This window comes from Scleropages formosus, chromosome 14 (assembly GCF_900964775.1).
Source record: "Scleropages formosus chromosome 14, fSclFor1.1, whole genome shotgun sequence".
NCBI classification, from domain to species: domain Eukaryota; kingdom Metazoa; phylum Chordata; class Actinopteri; order Osteoglossiformes; family Osteoglossidae; genus Scleropages; species Scleropages formosus.
The window spans coordinates 9281376-9303833 of record NC_041819.1 but is presented as its reverse complement, the minus strand read 5'-3'; the positions used below and the strand labels follow the sequence as shown (position 1 = coordinate 9303833).

The 22458-nt window shown below is 43.2% G+C and overlaps 1 protein-coding gene across 2 annotated transcripts; it reads right to left on the bottom strand.

The window, feature by feature from the left end:
* Window positions 1–3823: 3823 nt before the first annotated feature.
* LOC108920448 (coiled-coil domain-containing protein 80-like) lies at window positions 3824–12396 on the bottom strand. Of its 2 annotated transcripts, XM_018729206.2 has the most exons (7): window positions 10010–12396; window positions 9229–9385; window positions 6914–7050; window positions 5986–6137; window positions 5298–5401; window positions 5048–5131; window positions 3824–4660 (listed from the first exon to the last, which is right to left on the bottom strand). In XM_018729206.2, exons 1-7 carry the CDS (start codon window positions 11738–11740, stop codon window positions 4338–4340), a joined length of 2688 nt encoding a protein of 895 aa, XP_018584722.1. In that variant the 5' UTR covers window positions 11741–12396; the 3' UTR covers window positions 3824–4337. The 2 variants fall into 2 exon arrangements, with proteins under 2 accessions (XP_018584722.1, XP_018584723.2); XM_018729207.2 differs by lacking the exons at window positions 3824–4660; window positions 5048–5131; window positions 5298–5401 and adding an exon at window positions 5411–5592.
* Window positions 12397–22458: the final 10062 nt, after the last annotated feature.

The following is a 22458-nucleotide window of genomic DNA, read 5'->3' as shown; positions in this document are numbered from 1 at the left end:
TGTAGAGTTTTCACAGCACTCTGTTAATTAATTGGAGTTCTGAATTCAAACCCCATACCGGTGAAGAAGCACAGTAAAGTGATCTGTGATCACAAAACAATACCCCCTCACTATGACTCACTCAGAATGTCTACACATCTTTACTCACATACCGAACAACTTATGCAATGTTGGAAATAGTCCTCCATCTATAGATAGTTTTCAATAACCACTTGACCTGATCAGGGCCGTGGTTATTCGGAGCCTATCCCAGAAGCACTAGAGAGGTACACCCTGGACGGGACGACGGTCCATTGAAGGGAAGTCGCACAGAGTCACTCACCCATTCACACATGGGCAATTTAGCGTTACCAATCCACCTGAATTGCATGTCTTTAGACTGTGGGAGGAAATCCTCGCAGAAACAGAGAGAACATACAAACTTCACATGGACTGAGCTGGGATCAAACACACATTCTCTCACGCCACTTAGGCGCTGTGAGGCAGCAAAGCTACCTGCTGCATCGTTGTGCCAACCTGGACATCGTCGTAGAGCTACGTTTTTCCCTCCAGCTTTTGCTATTTATATATTTATGTGTAACCAGTAGACAAATCACTTCTCACTCCATTTAGCTTTCTGTACTTTTCAGAACATTTACAAATAATAATTTTCAAAAACTGCTTCTTTCACAGGGTGGCGCAGTGGGTTTGGCCAGGGCCTGGTCTCTGGTGTGTCTGCGGTTTGAGTCCTGCTTGGGGTGCCTTGTGATGGACTGGTGTCCCATCCTGGGTGTGTCCCCTCCCCCTCCAGCCTTGTGCTGCTGGGTTAGGCTCTGGCTTGCTGCCACTCTGCTTGGGAGAAGTGGTTTCAGTCAACGTGTGTGCTTGTTTCACAGGGAAATTAGTTTGAGTACACCATAGCTAGAACAGAAGTATAACAGAGTTTACCATGGCAACTTGGAAACATGTATGTTGCTATTGACAGCTGTGTTAGCTGTTGGCTTGTTGCTAGGGTAACTAGAGTGATGCCACTTGGCTTTGCAGTGAGTTCCCCACGAGGGGGCGGCATGCACAAGTGATGAGTGCTGAGGCCAGGAATTTTCCAGTCTGAAGGAACATGTGTTGAAGGGAAATTTCTGCATGGGGTATGATGAAAGATCACCCTTCTTCTACTACTACTTGACCATCACAAAAGTGACCATGTCTATTACTTGAATCAGACACGATTCGTGCAGTTACATATTTCACCAAAACAGTGGGATTGCTGTGGTCTTTCAACACTATATTCACGAGCAACCAACCCTGCACTCAAGGTCAGGCCTCGGAAGAAAAATTGTTCCAAAAGGGACATGCAGAATAGAAGCAGTGGTGCGGACATGTCTTACTGAAGCCTATAGTGCAATATAACATTTACATTTATTTATTTAGAAGACACTTTTCTCCAAAGCAACTTCCAATGAACTCTATGTAGCGTTATCAGCCGACACACCTTATTCACCAAAGTGACTTACACTGCTAGATACACTACTTACACTGAGTCACCCATCTATACATCAGCAGAACACACACTATCTCACTCACACACTATGGGGGAACCTGAACAGTAGGTCTTTGGACTGTGGGAGGAAACCAGAGCACCCAGGGGAAACCCACGCAGACACGGAGAGAACATGCAAACTCCACACAAACTGAGAAGGGATTGAACCCACGTTCTCTCGCACCACCAAGGCGCTGTGAGATAGCAGGGCTACTCGCTGCCCACCGTGCTGCCCATACTTTTGTTAGCTGTGTGCTGTAATGACCGTGGTTTAGGTTTTATTCTAAACCACTGAAATAATAGTTATCCCCTAGGGTTGAAAATGAATAAACTGAGGTTTTATATCTTTTTATTTCAATACTAAGCTTATCTATGTTGAAATACAGAAAATTACATATGGCTCTGCATTTATCCAATTTTTTGCTATCCGGACCACTGCCATTCCCTTTTAGGCTGGATAATTGAGGCACTGCTATATTAGGGCTTCATCTCTTCAGTCTGTTCCATCTGGGGCTGGAGGCAGATCGCACCGAGTACCTGTGAGTACTGCCTCCCTGAAAGTGCTGCTCACGTGTATAAATGGGAGAACGCAGAAATCGCTTTAAATAAAGGAATCAGTCAATTAATGAAGCACTCATGTAATAACATTTCCTCAACACCCTTTCTCCACGAGGCTCTGAGTTTCAGGCTGACATTGTGCAGTTCTGAGGGACCATGAGCAGCAGGGCTCCCTGTCGTCAGTCGCTCTCGAGGCCCGCATGGCTGACAGCTTCCAGAAGCGAAAGCCTCCTTTTAGAGCCGCTCTCCTGTCGCAGGTGAACAGAAGCACTGACACCCAAGCCCAAGCTGGTTGTTTCCAGCATCAGACTTTAGCTCTTTGGTGATAGGTATAATTTAGGCAGCGTGAAGGAGGTTCATGCTGCCATTCTGGAATTTCTACAATTGCTTCTGACAACTGGAAAATCCCTGTCTACACTCCGCCTTACGCAGGGAATATTCCGGCAAATTAAATCAATGTCATTGATTCATCCCTGATGATTCACCAGAATAATTCATTCTTCAAGCTGTTCTTTCGTTTGAGAGGAGACTGCATCCCTGTTTTGCCTCCAGCATATACTCCAAGTCAGTATGGCTCTCATATTACCAGCAAACACAATGAGGGTTTTAAAAACAACCTTGAAGGAATTGCACACATGGTTTTCAGAGTGTTTTTTAGTAAATTGTACCTTCTGAAAAACAACCCAAGCAAGCTAATGCTGGCCCTCCAAAATGTCAAGCCCTGCCTGGTTCCCAATATTTGGGCAGACTCCACTTTGCTTGACACATTTTCATAGACGATTCTTTCACAGCCAAGAAGTATAACACCTCAATTAATGTCCTTTCTATCAGAGTGGGCCTATGTGTCAGTATTCAGGATGAACCCTAACCCTAACCCAAGGAGCAGGATGAACTTGTCAGAGGTAAATACCATATTTTCGTGTATTTCGGGGTGTTCATCGCAGCCATTGTTTTAACTAAATTAGACATCTGAATTTTGAATAATATTTATTGTCAGTGTAGCTCTGTGACACCAGAATGTAAAAGGTAATGACTTGTTCATTATTAGCTTACTGTTGCAGACAACATATTATAATATAAACAAATGTCATTTAAAATACTCACTTAAGTTTACATTACATTTACATTTATTCATTTAGCAGACACTTTTCTCCAAAGCGACATACATCTCAGCGAAAATACAATTTGTGCATTACATTAAGAGAAAGAGACATGGCTGCAGACACGTGATTCTTAAGTAAACCTAGTTTGTTACTTTCCACTTGATGCACCGATGTCCACCGCTCAAGTAGGTGTATAAAACACAGGACAGATAAATCCTGATAACCTTCCTACAAAATATATAGTTCCATTTTTTGTAGATTTTTTGCCATGAGGAAAAACAGGGAAGTCACATAACCACAAATTTAAAAAAAAAAAAAATTCAAATTTGGCCAAAGTTGTTATAGTGGACCCATAAGAGGAAGTTTTTATGAATCATGCTACACAATGCATCATTTTCCTTCTTGTTTAAAACTGCAGACCTGGTAGGAAACTTTGGAGTCCTACAGGGAATGATGAAGAAGCACACTATAAAATTATGGAAATTGTCATAAATTATGTAGTTTACACGGTTTAAATGGAACATTGGAATTTGTGAATTTCACAAATCATTGTAATAAGTAATTTCTTTTTTCTTACAGCAAAGCTTTTAGCATGCAAAAGATAAAATACGTGATTTACATATAAATGCATATCTGTTTAGTGGGTAGCAAAGCAGTCAAAGAATTTCAAATACACATTCACTGAAAGGTTGAGGTTCGGAAGTATAACGAAGTTCTAATTTTTTATATAGCATTTTCTGCATATGAATGTGTGCACACAAGATAAAGCAAAAGTGATGGGGAAAACAGTATAGAAGGTATTTTTTCGAAATGATGTTTACTTCCAGCAGCATTCACCCACTAATAGGGATGTTTGCATCTTCCCTCACTTTCTAAATTTTGCAAGGTCATCCATATAATGAAGAAAAACACAAAAAAGAAAAGTTTTAAAAGAAGTTACTTTTTCTATGAGGCTCTCTCTCTACAGGTCAACACACCAAAATTCTAACTATACTAAGTGATATGTTCATTCTAAGGTACAGCATGTTTAAATTAGTATTAAACAACATAGACGCACACACACATACATACAGAAAAAAGTCCAACACAAAGAGCTCTGGCCTGATACTCATAATCACTAATATAAATAATCTACTGGAGTCCAATGGTTCACATTTGGCTCAATATCCATATCCTTGGTGATAACCCTCTTGGTAGCCACCATGATAGCCCTGATTGTGGTACCCATATCCCCCATACTCTTCCTCAGGGCAACGCATGCCCAGCGACTGTTGTATGGCCATTTCCTGCCTGCGCAGCTGCATGGAGTCCACCATGTCGTAGATGATGGCCATAGACCACATTGGCGATGGGTACCAGGACTTCACGTTCCCATCCTTCCCCACTAGCAGCATGGAGAAGTACTCAGGACTGATCTGAAAGTAGTTCCGGATGTCCTTCACCAGGGATGCTGGGAGTCCCTCTCGCTCTACAGTTGCACTTCCTGGAATCAAGAACATTTATCCTGTAGATTGTGGCTTTGCCTTGTAGTCGTTGTTCATTACAGAGAAGTCACTAAGCTGTGATACACTGAGGAAACATTCTAGCAAACTACCAAGTCACATGATTACCTAATCAAAATAAAGGTGGAAGGGTAAAAACAATAAATTGTTACACTGAGCAAGAAAAGTCATTTTCTCTTAAGAGCCAATAACGTCCCGATTCAGACACTGTTCAACGAATGAAGCCCTCTTCTAAAAGTTCAGGAACTGCTAACGTCCCCCAAACACTCTCTTGACTTCAAGCAAAGATAATGTAGTGTACATGCAATCATGTTTCTTTGAGCAGTCCTGTGGTAAGCTGGTAAATGTAGAGACCCAAGGACCGTTACCATTTATAGGGTAGAGTTCTAGTACTCCACCCATGTCCACTGCATCCACCCCTAGCAACTTGAGAACGGACACATGGCGCAGACCTGAAGGTATAGACAGGTCACAGTCATTCGACAGCAGCATATCTAGAGCAGTTCAGTTCATACACAAGGAAAAGCACACCCTAGCTCAGGTACAGACACACTTTAGCAAGAGCACTTGGTGGTGGTGCACAGGATCAGGAGCTCCGCAATGCCTGTGACGACTCACCCAGGCTGCAGGCCTGGCCGCTGAGAGCTTGCAGCTGCTGCTGATAAGCCCACTCCTCATCGTTCGGGGCAGAGATGATGAACAGCCTACGCCTCCAGCGGAACCTAGGAACACACACTCCGTTCAACATAGCCTAGGGTGCAGTCAGCACCAGACACACTCGTAGAGAAACACATCACTGATCTTTCCAAGGCTGAGTCTGTGGAGACATTACTGTATCTCTTATGAGCTGCACACAAACTCTAGGGGGATCTTCTCAACACTGGGACTAATGCAGAAGACGGATGCAGTGGATCTAAAAAGATTAAAAGAATAAATTACAGAAGTATCTTGCATATGTGCTTTTCCTGCTGTCCACACTATGACTGTGATTAATGTAGTGCACGGATTTATTACACTTTCTCATTCTTCACATGTCAACATTAAACAGGTCTCCTACGACATGAGTTTGCGGACCATTATTTCTGCTTTCTCCCTGTTCTGCTGTTACTGACATTTCTAACACATTTTAAGATAAATGATGAGTGCAAGTTAGACATAAACACATTTCAGAGGCCTCAGGTAATAAAATAAATCAAGAAATCTGCTTCTGGGATTACTTTGGTTATTTTGCGCCTTGCAGGCTGTATTATTTTTAAACTGGACCTTACAGCCTTCTGTGAAACTACAGCAGTTAATGCTGGAGTACCTGGAGAGGAAGTTCTCTAAAGATCTAGGCTTGTCTTCCTTCTTGCACATGACCCCTTCCCTCCTCTGCTGTTCCATCTCACTGATTCGTGAGTTGAAGGTGTCAATGTAATCAAACATGCCCTTCATGGCGATAGGCACTTCATAGTATTGCTGGGAGGGATGAATGAAGAACAACATATTTTATTCCTTTTACTGGGACTTAAAACAGTCAGAATGTACTTATCCATATCTTAGGTTTATGATTCACAGCATGGAAATAGTTACTGTACATCTTGTATCTTGATTCAAATAACCTCCCTGAATTCCTCAAAAGCTAGTCTCTTGAGCTTCAAAAGTTAAACACTGAATAACATAGTTTTTTCAGATTTTTCTTGTCATAGAAATAAATTGAAAAGAACTTCAGAAACTGATGAAAACTCTCATCTTCAGAGTCAACAGCATTGTTTTAAACCCCATAAAACCCTACATGTTGCGGCAGATCACACAAGAATGTCCAACTTCCATGCTGGAGCTAACCAGCCAACCAGAGAAGCCAGTGGTGCCTTTGTTCACACCAGCCTTAGGCACACCAGCCAATTTACACTTGTACCCATAAAATGTTAATGAGGATGAAACACGGAGACCATATGACATGGCTTAAATATGGTCAGCCATGACAAGGCAATAAGAATATGCAATGAAAAGCCCTGCTTGGTGCACACACTGCACCTCTAAACAGTGAATACAGCACAGCTTGTAGTGTTCAATGAGCATTTCAGTGCACACTTAACTCGAAGTGGATGCAGAGAGAAAAAAATTATTCGGAGAAATTCACAATGTTGACTGAGTCAAAAACAGGGCTGTGGTAAGACCAAGGTCAAATCAATTAACCGCTGTCATGCGTGGCCTTCACCCAAAAGCACAGCTCGGGGTGAGGGAGCTCCTACCTTAGCCTTCATGTCAAAGTCAGTGAGAACCATGAAGAAGTCCTCGTCTGTCATCCCAAAGCCCTTTCTCAGCTGAGTGATGAGATCCTGGTCTACAAGATCCTCTCTTCTCAGGCCTTTCATGGGCTTGTCATGCTCTGTGGCAGAAAGCATCATTGTTACAGTAAAAGACTAAATAAAGTTATATAACTTTAAGAAAGATGATGAAAATGAAATTCCCCCAGTCCCAAGTGGACAAATAAGACTTTCAAATTTAAACCTCTCAGACCCTCTTCTGAATGGAACGCATTAAATGACAATATAAAATATGCAAACAATAGCTGTATGTTATGTCATTCAGGTAACAATAGACCGTTCCCTTTTGTGCTGAATAAATAAGCCCTTGTTATTCTAAACTAATACTCGGGAAAAAGTTTTTAAAAAATCCTTTAATTAAAAGAATTAATTATAGAACTAGTCTACTGACTGACACCATATTTGGCACACTGTTGACGTGAATGAAGAAAAGACGTTATCCTTGTTTTTTGCTCCAACTTACTAAATTACTAAATTATTAACTACTAAAATAATCATTACCTCTTGACTAGGTTTTGATTTTACAATCTTTATTTTATATTGTGTCCCAAAAAACAGTATGCTATTACTGAAACAGAAGAGAAATTTTGTGACAGTAACCCTTATGTGCTGCATGAAGAAGAGTAGAAGAAAAAATTAATTATATTATAGCCCATTAGCACCAACTACAGTAAAATCAACTTTGCAGCAAGTTCATTTTAACACTCAGGGACAAAAACTCTTTCAGAGCTGATTTAATCATTGTCAGTTTTTACTTACAATCTCACTCAGTTGTACCGCAGGATACACGCAATGTTGTGACTATGTATTGAGCCTATGTGTGAACCACGAAAGCAACCTCAAAAGGGCCCTTTCCTGAAATAACAGTGTTAATCCAACATGTTATTTTTGAAAAGGGCCACTGATTTTGCTTCTTAATGGGATGATTTAACTTTTTACACTCGTGCACCACTGCACAACTGCTCACGACACAGCGTGTGACAGGCCAGTGTATGGAACAAAGTATTATCTGCTTTGAGTGCACCAAAAAGTCTAGTCTTCCAACCACCGAGAGTCACACAACTGGAAAAATTTTGATACATCACACATACATATTGTGTAGTGCAATTCAGTCACAAATTCACATTAAACACGTCTTTGAGCTGGGAGGAAACTCATGCAAATATGGGAGGACATGCAAACACCACAGAGACTGACCAGGATTCAAACCCACATCCAAACCCACAGCCCAGGAGGTTTATTTTTAGCTTTATTGCAGCTGTAGCTTTGTTATTAAGGAATTTTTTTTGTTCCACATGCAATTGCCCGATAGACAGTGGCATAGCAGTTATGTTGGTGCCTACTATAAAAAGTAAATGTGGTGATTTGATCAAAATTAATTTTAAACCTTTAAATAAAGAAACGGTTTTATACTGCAGTGATGAGAGGTTTAAAGCCTGAATTTCTGATTTAGACAAATATCAATGAAATATGTTTGCTATTGCAAGCCAGGACACAAGACCTGTTCTCTGGAAAAACATTGCACAGTTATACTACATTTCACACGCCAGCTGCAGAGGAAGCAAAAGTCTTTTTCCTCCTTTCTACTGAGCTGATCAGGTAGTTGTCTCAGTTACTTCACGGTGTACGTTATGTCATTCCAACACTATGTTCCAGGCTTTACTGCTGTCAAACTCCAATCCCTGTGTCATGAGAAAAACAGGAATGATTGTTTTCTTATTTTTTTGCTGAATCAAATACGTTTATCCTTGGGGAATCACCATAAATATTTTAATTTGTTACAGGATGAATGGAAAAGACAATACTGGCTAAATAATACAGTGCTTGGTTACGCGCTTGGTCACAGTTGAATACAGACAAAATGCTGCAGCTATTTTTCAGCATATTTTGTACTTTTGAAGGGACCAAAGCATGATGGACAAAAAACATGTGCTCTAAGCTACGAAAGTCATTCTTTGTAGGAAATGTTTTGGATTATTAGGGCAAACGTGAACTGGTACTGTTCATCATGTTAAACCTGTTAACCAGTTTGACTGTCCCCCCTGTCCATGCCAAGGAAGCTCTGGAGAAAAATGCCTGACCGAAATGATCAAACAAATTTATGCTTTGTGCAAGGATTTCTAAATACTACACATAACCAGAAAGCTTGCAAATAATAAACATAATGGGAAAAGAAGGCAGGCAGTGAGATGTACTGTTAAAACCATCTCAGACACAAAAAAACCACAGAACATACTCACCTAGTTGGTAATGATCAATTTTCATGGTACTGTTGGTGAAGGTGCCAAAGATAGTGATGATGGAGAGCTTCCTGACAGCCATCTCGCACACATGCTCCAGGTACTCATCCCTCTGCTGAGTGTACATCTTGTGGTCCTCACTGGGGGTGGTTATCAGCTAGAAGAAGGTAGTTGTGCTGGACACATTAAACACTGCTAGGCTTTGCATAGGATTGTCCAATACAACTCTTACCCTAACATCATGGTTTTTTCCAAGCAAGAATTCCATCATGCCACATAACTACTTAGAAAACACAGTATTGTTTAAAATAAGTTTATTTAGTGTGTGGAAGAGTCCAACTGTTTAGTGAATAATGGATAAACAGATTTTATTTGCAATAAATGTATAAAAAGTGTACTGGTAAAACAAAAAAAAAAAAACAAGGCAAATGTCTTGCCATTCCAGCCCTGAAAGAGTATAGTCTTCAATGTGTAAATTTCTTTATCAACTTTTTCCCAAGAGCAAAAACACCAATTTCCAAAACAGTCGATAAAATAAAATTGTTGTATAAGAAGACCACTTTGTATATTTGACATTTAAAAAGTAAAGCATTTATGTTTTTATAACATACACAAATCTTTGTGAGGTGACCAGTGCCCTGTTATGGTACTAACATATATCTTAAAATCATTTTCAAAACATCAGTTAGCTTGCTAATATTAATATATCAAGACACACACCAAATTAGCCAAATGAATCCTGTTTTACGGACACTTGTTTTAAGAAAGACGAAAAACTTACCAGAAGCCGTCTTCTACCTTCAAAGTAATCAATGAAGGATGCTAAAGATCCCTTGGAAGGAGTCACTTTCTTTGAAGGCCTTTCAGCATCTTCTCTGTCTTGGTTGCTGGGTGTTTGCTTGTCAGTCTTTCTGTTGCGACTTTCTCCCTTCCTGTCTTTAGGAGCCTTTGCCTTCCTCTCCATTTTCTCCCTTTTGACAGTCTTTTCCATTTTCTGAGCCTTCTTCTTCTTCTCTGCCTTGTCCTGCTTGTTTTTGCCCTTTTTGGGAGGGATGACCTCTATTTCTGTCTCATCGAGGTCTCCAGCGATGGCACTTTCTTTGTAAGTATCCTCATGTTCATTGCTCACCTCTTTTCTGAGATTTGTGTTTTTGGGTTGCTTTGCTTTGGTTGACGGTTCAGGTTTGATTATTGTGCCACCGGCATTCCTCTGGTTGTAATTCCTCCTGGTTTGACTGTCTCCATTCCTACCTGTATAGGCCTTGGTTGAAGGAGGTGTAGAGTAGAGACTGGTGTGGGGATGGTTTCCATCAGCTGTGGTTCTGTGGTCAGGTACCCAGTGGAGTAACATTTGAGCTTTAGTAGGGTGCTGAGTAGCCGCTAAGGTAGTGGCGGTTGTCGTGGGAAGGGTGGTTGTGGTTGGAGGTGCAGTAGTTGTAGTGGTAGTAGTTGTAGCTGTGGTGGTAGTAGTTGTAGTTGTTGGCCTTCTAGTTGTGGTAGTTGTTGTGGTTGCTGTTGTTGCTGGCACTCTTGTAGTGCTGGAGATTGTTGGGGTTGAGGTGCTCTGGGAAGGTCTGCGGATGGGTTTTCTTTGTGGCCTCTTTTCATTTTGTGTGTCCACCTGAGGGTTTGAGTGAGGAGTCTCAGTCCGTCCACTCTTAACTATCTGTCCCTCAACGCCAGCTTCTTTGCATTTCTGCACAAAGCCCTTCTGCCTGATCTTTTCCACCTTGCGCATGGGAGCTTTATCAATCACCTCATACATGGCCTCCAGTCTGACTGGGTAGGGGTACCTCTCCTCCACCTGCAGTGTTTTACGTAGCAACACCATCCCAAATTTTCCTTTGTCAAGCTTGAGGAAGTTCATAAGCCTAGGAATCAGCAATGTGTCCAGTGGCTCTTCAATGATCTGACCCTCATTGTTGATGCGCCGCACTTTTCCACCCATCTCTCCCTCCTGATGGAACATCACAATCTGCTGCATGTGCCGCTCTGCTAGCTCACAGTAGATGTCTGGCTTAAGAAGGCTCATCATCAGCCGGTAGTAGCCATCAGAGTCATGTGGGGCAGAGATGACCAACACACGGTTTCTGCCCGCAAAGCTAGCTAAGAGGCTTGGAAATCTGCCACTTCCTGGCGTTTGGGTCTGCCTCGGCTGCATCCCTATTGCGGCTTCATCCTGGACCATCTCGTGCCATCCAGTTCTTCTCCGATGACTTGGTTTCCTCCTTCCAGGGGCCTTCCTACTCTGGCCATCAGCAGCAGAGCGCTGACCTACCTGCTGCTCCCCAGGTCTTACGCGGTCCCCTGAGGAGGACACAGCAGCTTTAGAGTGACCCCTGCCGCCAGCCCACGTTTGAGCACCTGAACTTGGCGTCGCCACACGTGATGAGCCACGATGGACGGACAACTGTCTCCGTTCTTCTCCTCTGTCAGTCGCACCACTCTCCCACGTGTCCACCACCAGCGAGGCCAAAAGCAGCGCAGCACGAAGAACTAGAGCCCACCTCATTGTGCGGCTCTGTTAAAGAAGAACCCAGCGGCGACACAGAGAGACCATGTGTGGAAGGAGAAGAGAGGCAGCAGGGTCCAGTCCCTTTGGCTTTGTGAGACTACTACGCAATGAGCTTGACCGTCACCCGTGTGTCCACATTCACCGCAGGAAACCACCAAGTCAAGTCATGGCATAACAAGAGAGGAATAAAATAAGCAATCACAGATGTGAGGAAAGGGAAGCACCAAGCGAGGCGTAAACTCCACTTGAGCGAGCGTCCGGTCCGCTTTCACTGCACAAAAGAGCGGCGCGTAAACGCGGGCGCCGCACAGACAGTCGTGTAGCTCAGCAGCGGTCGGTCCCGCTTGTTTCCCAAACACCAAACATGAACTCCACGTGAGAAATCAAGAAAACGTCTTTTTCACGCGTAACTACGCAAGAGCCAGACAAGCGCCGTTCCGTGACGGACTCCACTGGCTGGTCTCGGGTTCGCGCTCTCAGACTCTCTTCTCCTCCGCGAATCGATCGGATGATGATCGAACCTGCGGCGCTTTCCCGCTTTTGAGTCTCGCTCTTTCCTCTGTTTCAGGAGCAGGACGTGGAGGAGCGATGCGCACGACTCACTCATCCCGTGTCGGTTTCCACTCAGACTCTGCGAGTCATTCCAGGAATGTGAGGAGAGCCGCGGGCTCCGTGCCCAGCCAGCCAGCCAGCCCTCCACTGCAGAAACAAGGACCAAATGGTGCGGAGAGAACGGGGTTGGGGGTTGGGGGTTGGAGGTTGGGGGGGGGGCGTGGACGTCTCACTGGGTCTCACTGGACCTCTCACTGGGTCTAAGTGGACATCTCAGTGGACCTTTCACTGGGTCTCACTGCATCTCTCACAGGACCTCTCACTGGGTCTAAGTGGACATCTCAGTGGACCTTTCACTGGGTCTCACTGCATCTCTCACAGGACCTCTCACTGGGTTTAAGTGGACTTCTCAGTGGACCGCTCACTGGACCTCTCACTGGGTCTAAGTGGACATCTCAGTGGACCTTTCACTGGGTCTCACTGCATCTCTCACAGGACCTCTCACTGGGTTTAAGTGGACTTCTCAGTGGACCGCTCACTGGACCTCTCACTGGGTTTCTCACTGGGTCTCTCACTGGACCTCTCAGTGAACCCCTAGGTAGTTCTCTCAGTTGGGTTCTGTAGATCTATCAGTGGGTCTCTTAATGGGTCTCATTCAATCTGTCAGTGTCTCCCAGTGTATTTATCAGTATGTCTCTTAGTGTCACTCTCACTAAGTTTCTTTCTGAGTCTCTCAGTGAGTCACCCAGTACATCACACTGGGTCCCTTGATGGATCTCAGTAGGGCTCTCTGTGGGTGTCTCTAGATCTCTCAGTGGGTCTCTCAGTGTCATGTATGAGGGTCTCCATTTGTCTGTCAGTGTATGGTATGTCACAACATGATTCAGTTCTGCTAGGACAAACTGTCCTGAAAAAAACATGTCACTCATCTGGTAATGTAATGACACATGTTAGATTTGGACATGTCAAAATAGGGCTTCAAACTGGACTTGAGTATCAATTTATCAATTTATGCCAGTCCCAGTAAGCTCAGGAATGTTTGTGGGCTGTGTGGTTGTACTAGAACAAATTAAATTTGAAAAATGTGTTCTGAAGGAAGGGGGCATGGTGGTGCAGTGGGTTGCACCGGGTCCTGCTCTCCAGTGGGTCCGGGGTTCGAGTCCCACTTGGGGCGCCTTGTGATGGACTGGCGTCCCGTCCTGGGTATGTCTCCCCTCCCCCTCCAGCCTTACACCCTGTGGTGCTGGGTTAGGCTCCGTAGGGGACAAGCGGTTCAGGAAGTGTGTGTGTGTGTGTGTGTGTGTGTGTGTGTGTGTGTGTGTGTGTGTGTGTGTGTGTGTGTGTGTTCTGAAGGACCTATATATAAAGCCTACACACTAGCAAAGGCTCACAAGTAATTCATACTGTAAGCAAATGAAAACACAAGTTAGTGTCGTGTCACTAAAAATATGCAGTATGCTTTGTGAGTGCATTTCACTACCTCAGAAAAGTTCTAGATCAGTGTCGGACTGAGCCGTTTATTGAGTATACTGTATTTGATCTGCTTTTTACATGTTAATAAAACACATTCACTTCAAAACAAAATGCTTTTATTGCCTTTGTAATTGTAAGGCACCACATCCAGTTGGCTGAAGAGGACCGTACTGCCCAATTTGTTCCGGTCGCTCGCCGTTAGTGGTGTAGGTTTACACACACATGGCTCTCCTTCATAATGACCTCTGAGGGACACTAAACGCAGCACCGAAGGAGGGGGAGTTGGACATAGAGAGAACAGCCGAAGCAGACGCCACTACGGGGGCCAGAGTGTTTGAAGGTGTCCTTGGAAACGGTGCACTTCAGTCCCCCCGCTCTCAGCCCCCGTTCCCTGGATCCGCAGGACTGACTGCTCCCTCTTTGTACGCTGCCGGGCATTTGGGTGGAAATCGGAAACCTCCCTTAACTCCTCCAGAAGCAGAGAGAACATGTATGATTTCTTAAACCTCTTTGCAACGTCAGATGAAGGCCCCTTTGCTTACATTTGGAAACGAACTGAGAAGGTAATTCAGATCACGTGCAGGGGTCCTCAGAGACGCACGTGTACAGCAAATATTTTCCGAGGTAAAACAGCTTCCACGCGTATCAAGTATGCATGACGTACATTTAGGACCAACAGCAAGAAAAGGGAGGCAAGTCTTCGATTTGGACAAAATCCAGATGCAGTGCTCATTTCTGAGCGTTTAAAGTGAGTCTTTCAAGACAGTCACTTTTTGGCAATATTTTTATGTTATGCGGTCACAAATGCTAAGCCAGGACTTTGTGGACACTGAGCAGTCCGCAAAACAAGACTGGGAGACTTATATCTTACATATGCCCTGTGATTTTGAAATGTAATTAATTTGAAATCAATACAGCCATGTGTCTGTGGAAGAAGAATTTGCTTGAGGAGATGCATGGAGGACAAAGTAAAACTTGTTGAACTGGTGAAACCTTTTCACAGTGAACATGGGCTTCTGCGTTAAGGCCGTCATGGTGCTGCCCAGAACAGAAGAACCTAGGTCCCACTGGGGTCCATTCATCTGGGCACATACCGTTGAGCCTGCTGATGGTTGACCTCAGAGAGGTGTACGGACGGCCTCCTCCTCCTTCCTGCCTCCTCGGACATCTGTTGGTAGTTATTCTCCAAGTCCTGAGAGCCTCTAACCAGGAATGAGTCAGTCTCAGCTGGGTCTGTTTTATTTAAACCACACTCTATCTTCTTCTCCCCAAAGTGATACTAAACTGGTTTGTATATCCTCTGAGTATTGCTCCCTGCTGACGCTCTTGTTTACAGAGGCACAAGATTAATGTAAATAAATAGATGAATGTTCTAGATGGATAAAAATGCAGCCTTATTCGCTCCATTTTTAATTTTTGTACGCAGCCTATACTTGTCAGATGTATTTGTACACATTGCTACAATGCATTAATGCGTGAATATAAACTTTTTATTCCGCCCTGCTGCGAACAACTGGCATTTAAGACGATTTCGCCATGTACTGGATGTGATGATCCGTAATAATTTGAAATTGCAAAAGTAGGGTGATTTTGCTGTAACTACGCACGCAGAGGTTTTCAGTGTTTTTGATGTTTTGGAGTGACATACAAAACATATTTCAGGATATTACTTAGAGTTGTTGCAAATGAAAAAATAAATATAAACAAATGTTAGCTAGAAAAAGGCAGGAAACCACACACACACACACACATTTTCAGAACCGCTTGTCCCATACGGGGTCGCGGGAAACCGGAGCCTACCCGGCAACACAGGGCGTAAGGCTGGAGGGGGAGGGGGAGGGGACACACCCAGGACGCGACGCCAGTCCATCGCAAGGCACCCCAAGCGGGACTCGAACCCCAGACCCACTGCACCACTGTGCCCCCTGCAGGAAACCAAACTTTCCAAATTGGCTGGGGTAACGGTTTTTAGGTTTAAAACCAGAGTGAGTATGATACAGTAAATGGTACTTTGTTTTTTGTTTGTACCTGCTTATGAGTAAAACTCAAGCGAAGTACACCTCAAACTTTGAGAAGTGGATGTCACCAGCCCAGAGCAATTATATTATCGCAAGGTATACAATTTGAGTCATCATAAGCAAGTGTTTTCTAGTGAGCAGTAGTATACTTCAACAAAGCTCAAAATTTAATTCTTCTCAAGAATTACATACAATTAAAAGGTTGTGTTGTTATTCTCCAAAATAAAAATGCAATATATATTAGTTTCTCTGTTTTTAAGAAATTTTCCAGGCAGTTTTTCCAGCATAAATTTGAGACTGGTGTTCATTGTTCTGGTTCAAAGAAAGTCTGCCTAATTCTATTCAGAGGAAGCAACAACATTACAATGCAGGGAGAAAAGGATTTTGACATCTTTTTAAAAAAACTGGATTTCAATTCTGTTGTTTAAACTAACCCGTCCTGGGTGTGTCCCCTCCCCCTCCGGCCTTACGCCCTGTGTTGCCGGGTAGGCTCCGGTTCCCCGTGACCCCGTATGGGACAAGCGGTTCTGAAAATGTGTGTGTGTGTGTTTAAACTAACGCTGCTCGAGAAATGAAAAAAATCATATATAGGTTTTGTTAGTGTACAGAACACATACGATATAAATACAGATTTTCATACCTGAACAGAATCAAAACAGACAAAATGGTCATGAGAGTAACATCAAGATAATCAGTGTTTGATGTAGTAACCGTGTTTTTTCTATTTCTTAAATCTTCTCCGTAATGCAGCAATTCAACTTTTTTATTTCTGTTACTTATTTTTAAAAAGCCCGAGAGCCTATTCCTATTTATATTCCAAATTGCACAGTGACAAAAAGACTGTGGTAAATTCTTTGTTCTGTTTTTTTACGATTTTTTTTTTTTTCAGTTTTCTACATTTGCTGAACACCGATTAATTCAATGTTCCTAGGATCTAAAGAGCTCAATTTGGACATCATTAAAGATAAAGACAGCAGTGACACCCTGATTAAACTGATTGCTTTTTCGTAATGATAAGATGAGAAGGCATGGACTACAGCGTGCATGACTATACTAAGGTCAGGTCTTTTCTAAGATGACACTCCGGAAGCATGACGGGATTAGAGGATCATGAGATCAACAAACATGAGCACGTGGCCAAGTTTCATCTGGCCTCTGACAAGCTGCTCTCATTAATTTACTACATGGAATCAGCAGTTTGCAATGCATGAGGTCTTCATTTTCCATGAACCTTGTGTTGGTCTGTGTGTGTGTGTGTGTGTGTGTCTGGACAATAGCCAACCTAAAGCTTTGGAACAAGATGTGAATGCTCAAGCATAATCAACACCTTGGCATTCTCACGGTGGACTTTTGACTCATCGCATACCATTGAAATAAAAAAGGCACACCTAAGACACTGTATAGCCTTTCCCCCTGTTCTGTGGATTTTGGAAAATAACAAGGGGCATTCCAAACATATCACAGGAAGCTGACTTTGAGAGAGATGTCTCAAACGCTAATCTTTCAGAAGAGCTTGCCAACGCCACAGTGGCTTGGCTGTGTTTAACAAATGTATTCTCCACACCCTTCAGGACTGACAAGGGCAGTGTGTTCCATGGGCCTCGCTGTAGTGTCTCGGTAATCACGAACACATGGAGACCTCGACTGGAACAAAATCAACATACTGAAGCATCACGGTTGCGAAACACTGCAGTCACAGGGCACGTTCGAAACCCCTGCAACAAGAATGCCAGAATGCTGATGGTCTTGTGCAGTTGACTTATAATTGTCATACATGTGTTAGACAGTGGGGGTGCGGTGGCGCAGTGGGTTGGACCACAGTCCTGCTCTCCGGTGGGTCTGGGGTTCAAGTCCCGCTTGGGGTGCCTTGCGATGGACTGGCGTCCCGTCCTGGGTGTGTCCCCTCCCCCTCCGGCCTTACGCCCTGTGTTGCCGGGTTAGGCTCCGGTTCCCTGCGACCCTGTATGGGACAAGTGGTTCAGAAAGTGTGTGTGTGTGTTAGACAGTGTTGAGGCAGAAACATAAGCCAAGAAGGATCATTTACTTGTTGGCATTTGATAATACAATGCATAATATGCAATCACATGTTAGTTTAGTTTTATCCATCGGAATACAATTATCATACTTCGAATCAGGCTGAGCTTTTGGTTTCAGCTTTTCAGACATTTCTGTTTTAATTAGATTACTATTATTTTAAACACACTTTCGAAATGTTCATGAGAAGGGCTGCAGATGAGATGGCCCATACTGCCTTCCCTAGTTTTCCAAACGACAGCAGAAATTCCCACTACATGCATTTCACACACACACACTTTCTGAACCACTTGTCCCATTCGGGGTTGTGGGGAGCCAGAGCCTAACCCGGTAGCTCAGGGCATAAGGCTGGAGGGGAAGGGGACACACCCAGGACGGGACGCCAGTCCGTCGCAAGGCACCCCAAGCGGGACTCGAACCCTAGACCCACCGGAGAGCAGGACCCAGTCCAACCCACTGCACCCCCTAGATGCATTTCTAGAACAGCAATTATTTCCTGTGTTTTAATGTGCACGATTTTGGTGTCTAATGCAGGGCTCATGGAATGAAGACTTTTGTGGACGCACACAATATGTTCCACACCACAATTCCACTACAATCTCTTCCTTATACAGAGGGAAGACATCTCTGAGTGCTGTAAGCAGCAGCATGTTAAAGTCAATGTCTCACTTTTAGCTAGTTAGACTTTCATTGGTCATACTTATAAGCTGAAAGGGAAATACTATACTGTACTTCACATATTAGGTCTGGACTAGAGATGCCACTCACCTTTTCTGTTCAAATAGTATATGTTTTTATCTAGGAGAAAGCAATCGATTTCATATGTCCCGTGAGAGTAAAATGAAAAGGATTATTACATAATTAACTTGAAATAATATACTCTTCAACAGAAAAAGTTTGTTTTGGCAAACAAACAAAGCTGCTGTCTTCATACTGGACCAAGAGATGGAATTTCAGTTCTCAGTTCTTCCACATTCACATCCTTATAAGCATCTGCAGAAGAACCCTCAGCAATACTTGTGGAATATAGTGAATTAAACAAAGAGTGGGCGTGACATTTTATAGTGAGTGTCCGAGAGTTCGTGAGTAGATTGTCTCAGAGATGCTACCTTGTTCTACACAACGTCTTGTTTTTTGACATATTATAGGATATTATGAAATATATGTTCTTCAGATCTTCGTCAAGAAATCTGGGATGTAAATGTGACAGGATATTTGGCTGAAAGAGAAAGATGTATGGCACTGGGCCTAAACGACAACTGCACCGGAACAAAGATGTACATGATCCCACAGCACAAAGCCAGGACTCTGATCTTTACTTTCCAGCGGAACTTCCACCGTGCAGAGGAGATCCCAGCCGATTATATGGGACCTACACAATTTCAGTGTTATTCACAATGACACAGTCAAGGACCCAGTCTTCTGCTCACTATGAAATACGAAGTGCTCTGTGGCTGATGTTAGTGTGATTGGTCAGCCTCCACTTGTGTTTAGAAAGCGGGTTTATGCATAAACATGTATCCTTCTTCTTGGATACAAAAATATGGATCATCACATATTTTTTCATCTGTACATTTAGTAATGTGATACAGCACAGATGTTAAATGTGTTCCTGCTCTGACACAAACAACAGTCCGTCACATGTCTATGGTAAGCTACAAGGAAAGCAGCAGATCCACATCCTTTTGGCTCACACTGTACCTGATTAGTCATATAACGTGGCCAACACATGGTTTTTTACTTAAGATCATGCTTAAAAGAAAAGAAAATCGTGGACGCAGCAAAGCCGTATGTTAAAGTTCAGTCGGGAGCTGACTGATCTCAGTCTACTCAGCGGATCTGCACAGTTATATTTACACTGATTCAATTAATAAAAAACAAATAATATTAAACCATGCACTGACTCAACACAGTCAAACTTAACTCCACACAGATATGAATACATTTCTGAAGATTCGCATTACATTTATTCACATAGCAGACGTGACTCGAAAGTGACGTAAATCTCAGAAGACAAACCTTTAACCCGAGAGCTGTGAGTCACCAGCATTACCCGCTGCACCACCATGCTGTCCCAGTGCCCATCTATACTGTACTTATATTAAGATAAAACTAACATATTGCAAGGCTTACGACGGAGTTTGTTCAAAATCCTAAGATTTCCAGGACTGAAAATGACTGCGTTATAACTTTTCCATATTGGCTTGTGAACGTCTGCATTCTGCCAACATTACTGTTGCGTCAGATAAGGCTTCATAGTAAGTCGGGTCAGACACTATGAAGCAGAGGAATGAAGAGCGGAGGATTTGCAAGGTTACTGCCAGCTGAACGCAGCGTCACCAACTGCCGGCCTATTAAAAGACAGACTCCATTCAACATGGCACTCATATTAATTTTTAAAGAAGGAGACTGACAATGATTACGTACATTTAGATTAAAACTGATAGTTCATTGGTCATAGTTATTAATTCAGAATAATAAATGTTCATCTTTAGCCATGAAGATTATTCCCTATGTTTTTAGTTGACAGCTCTTGAGTTAGTCCCCTGTCTAGCAGATTAAGTGTAATGTCCCATCTCATGTTTTCAAGCAGTCTCGGAGAGATTGTATTGCATTTTTTCATGTTTTATTGACTTTTTTCTTCGCCGTCAAATATCTACCTCTGGAAGTGGAAAAACAAACTATTTACCTTTTAAATAATTTGAAACGTGGAGAGAGTCAATGTGGAAAACCCTCTTCAACCCCACAGCAAGATGTTACAATAATCATGGACTGACTAATTAATATCAATTAATACAAACCAACTGGAATGCAATTTCTAGGACAAATTTTGCTATTGTTGCTTCTTCTGTTACCAACGCTGTGAATGCTACTATGGCTACTGCTCACACAACAATGTGTAACTGAAATATTTCCAGCTTCTGTTCGAGGAGGTGTCCTCGGAATGCCAGATTGAACACTGCATCGCTGCGCCTGATGAGCTTTTTGAGAGGGCTGGGCTGGCAACGGCAGTAAACAGCATTTGTCCTTAGTAGAAGCACAATCTGGATGCAACCCTAGACAAGCACGAATGTGAATGATAATGAAGCTGACATTTACATTAACATTCCATGTGTCCAACAAGACAAAATGGAATGAATGGAATGGGCAACGAGCTCACAATTAAACTGAAAGGTTGATGATTGATCAATGGGACAAAATAATGTTGCCGCCCTACCTGGAGGCCACCCTGTAACTCCGGGCATTATTAAAAGACACAATAGCATGAAGAAGTAACCCTAAGGAGAAACAGAGTGGGAAATGTCAAGAGGAAGGTGAACTTCAGCCTACAACAGCAAGGCAGCAGAAATGGCACCACACACACACACACACACACACTCACACACTGTCTGAAACCGCCTGTCCCGAGCAGGTCTGCGGCGAAGCGGAGGCCAACCCGGCAACACAGGGCGCAAGGCTAGAGGGGGAGGGGACACACCCAGGAAGGGACGCCAGTCCATCACAAGGCAATGGAAGAACTATGTGAGTCTACATTGAGAGGTAGAGGAGAGTACTGGAAGGGCTTGTTAATCAATGGTCTGTATGCAGACTGAGCTTGCTTATGCGTTGAGCGCTGAAGACCTCTCTGACACGGTGTACACAGAAGTGTGAGAATGCTGCCATCTACTGCCGTGGCTTTGTGTACAGTCTGATACTGATAATGTATGTACGGTATTCACTGTCAAACGCTTCTGAAGGCATCTGTTGTCGCGTCACTTAAAACCCTGGGGGTGCGACTGTGGCATGTCTCATTTTACATCCCTGAAAATCCATCATTGGTGTAAATCTGCAGACCGTTACAGTTAATCGCATCAAGCTTAATAAGGGCTTGAATGTTTCATTCACAATTTTGAAGCCACAGCAAAATGACGCAAGGACTTTTCAGCTTGAAACAGTTTTCAACTGTTCATCTAGATTCTGCAGTTTTTTTGAAGCTGTGAATCGGTGTGGATTTTTGCATATGACTCAACTGCATGACCAGTTAGCCCAAAGAAATCCTAAATCTAAGATTAGCAAACACTAATTCGGAAAGCGAATTTCATGACATTCAAAAGTATCCCCGAACTCTAGAGAGATTAGAATTCTCGCACATCGCAGACCAACGCGAGCGTGATGAAGACAGACGTTCATACTGAAACATTCTGAGGACGGAGCGTGTTTCCAAAAAGTGTGGGTTGACAGAGAGCGTTTGAGGTGGTGAATAAGCAAATGAAGCATTTAAAACATCTCACAATCCTGTCCCCATTAAAACCACAAGCTGCTGTTTCTTGTTTGAACACGTCCACCTGTACAGTACGAGGCACAATCAGACAACATGCACACACACTGTTTTTGAGCCCTGGGGACCTCAACACTTATTTAAACAGTTTTGTGGCTTTTTCTCCTGACATATTTAGTCGATGGTGTCTGACTTCATATCACATTCTGCTCTAAATTACTAACAACTGTAGTCTCATACTACAAATATATTTGTTCTCTGTGTAGCTGAGGTCACAAATTACTGTACTTGATGTTCTGCTCAGTAATAAAATCCCCCTGTTTTACTAAAGAGAAACTGAGGGTGGCGTTGTTGTTCATTAGGTAGACTGTCTTGTGCTG

Bases quoted from the DNA above. Each gene is read 5' to 3' on its own strand.
- LOC108920448 (XM_018729206.2), bottom strand. From the start codon at position 11,740: ATGAGGTGGGCTCTAGTTCTTCGTGCTGCGCTGCTTTTGGCCTCGCTG. The intron at 5,402-5,985 runs GTACTCCAGCAT...GTGTGTTCCTAG, and splicing joins TTAGAGAACTTCCTCTCCAG to GTTCCGCTGGAGGCGTAGGC. The intron at 4,661-5,047 runs GTAACGGTCCTT...TCTTGATTCCAG, and splicing joins AGAACTCTACCCTATAAATG to GAAGTGCAACTGTAGAGCGA.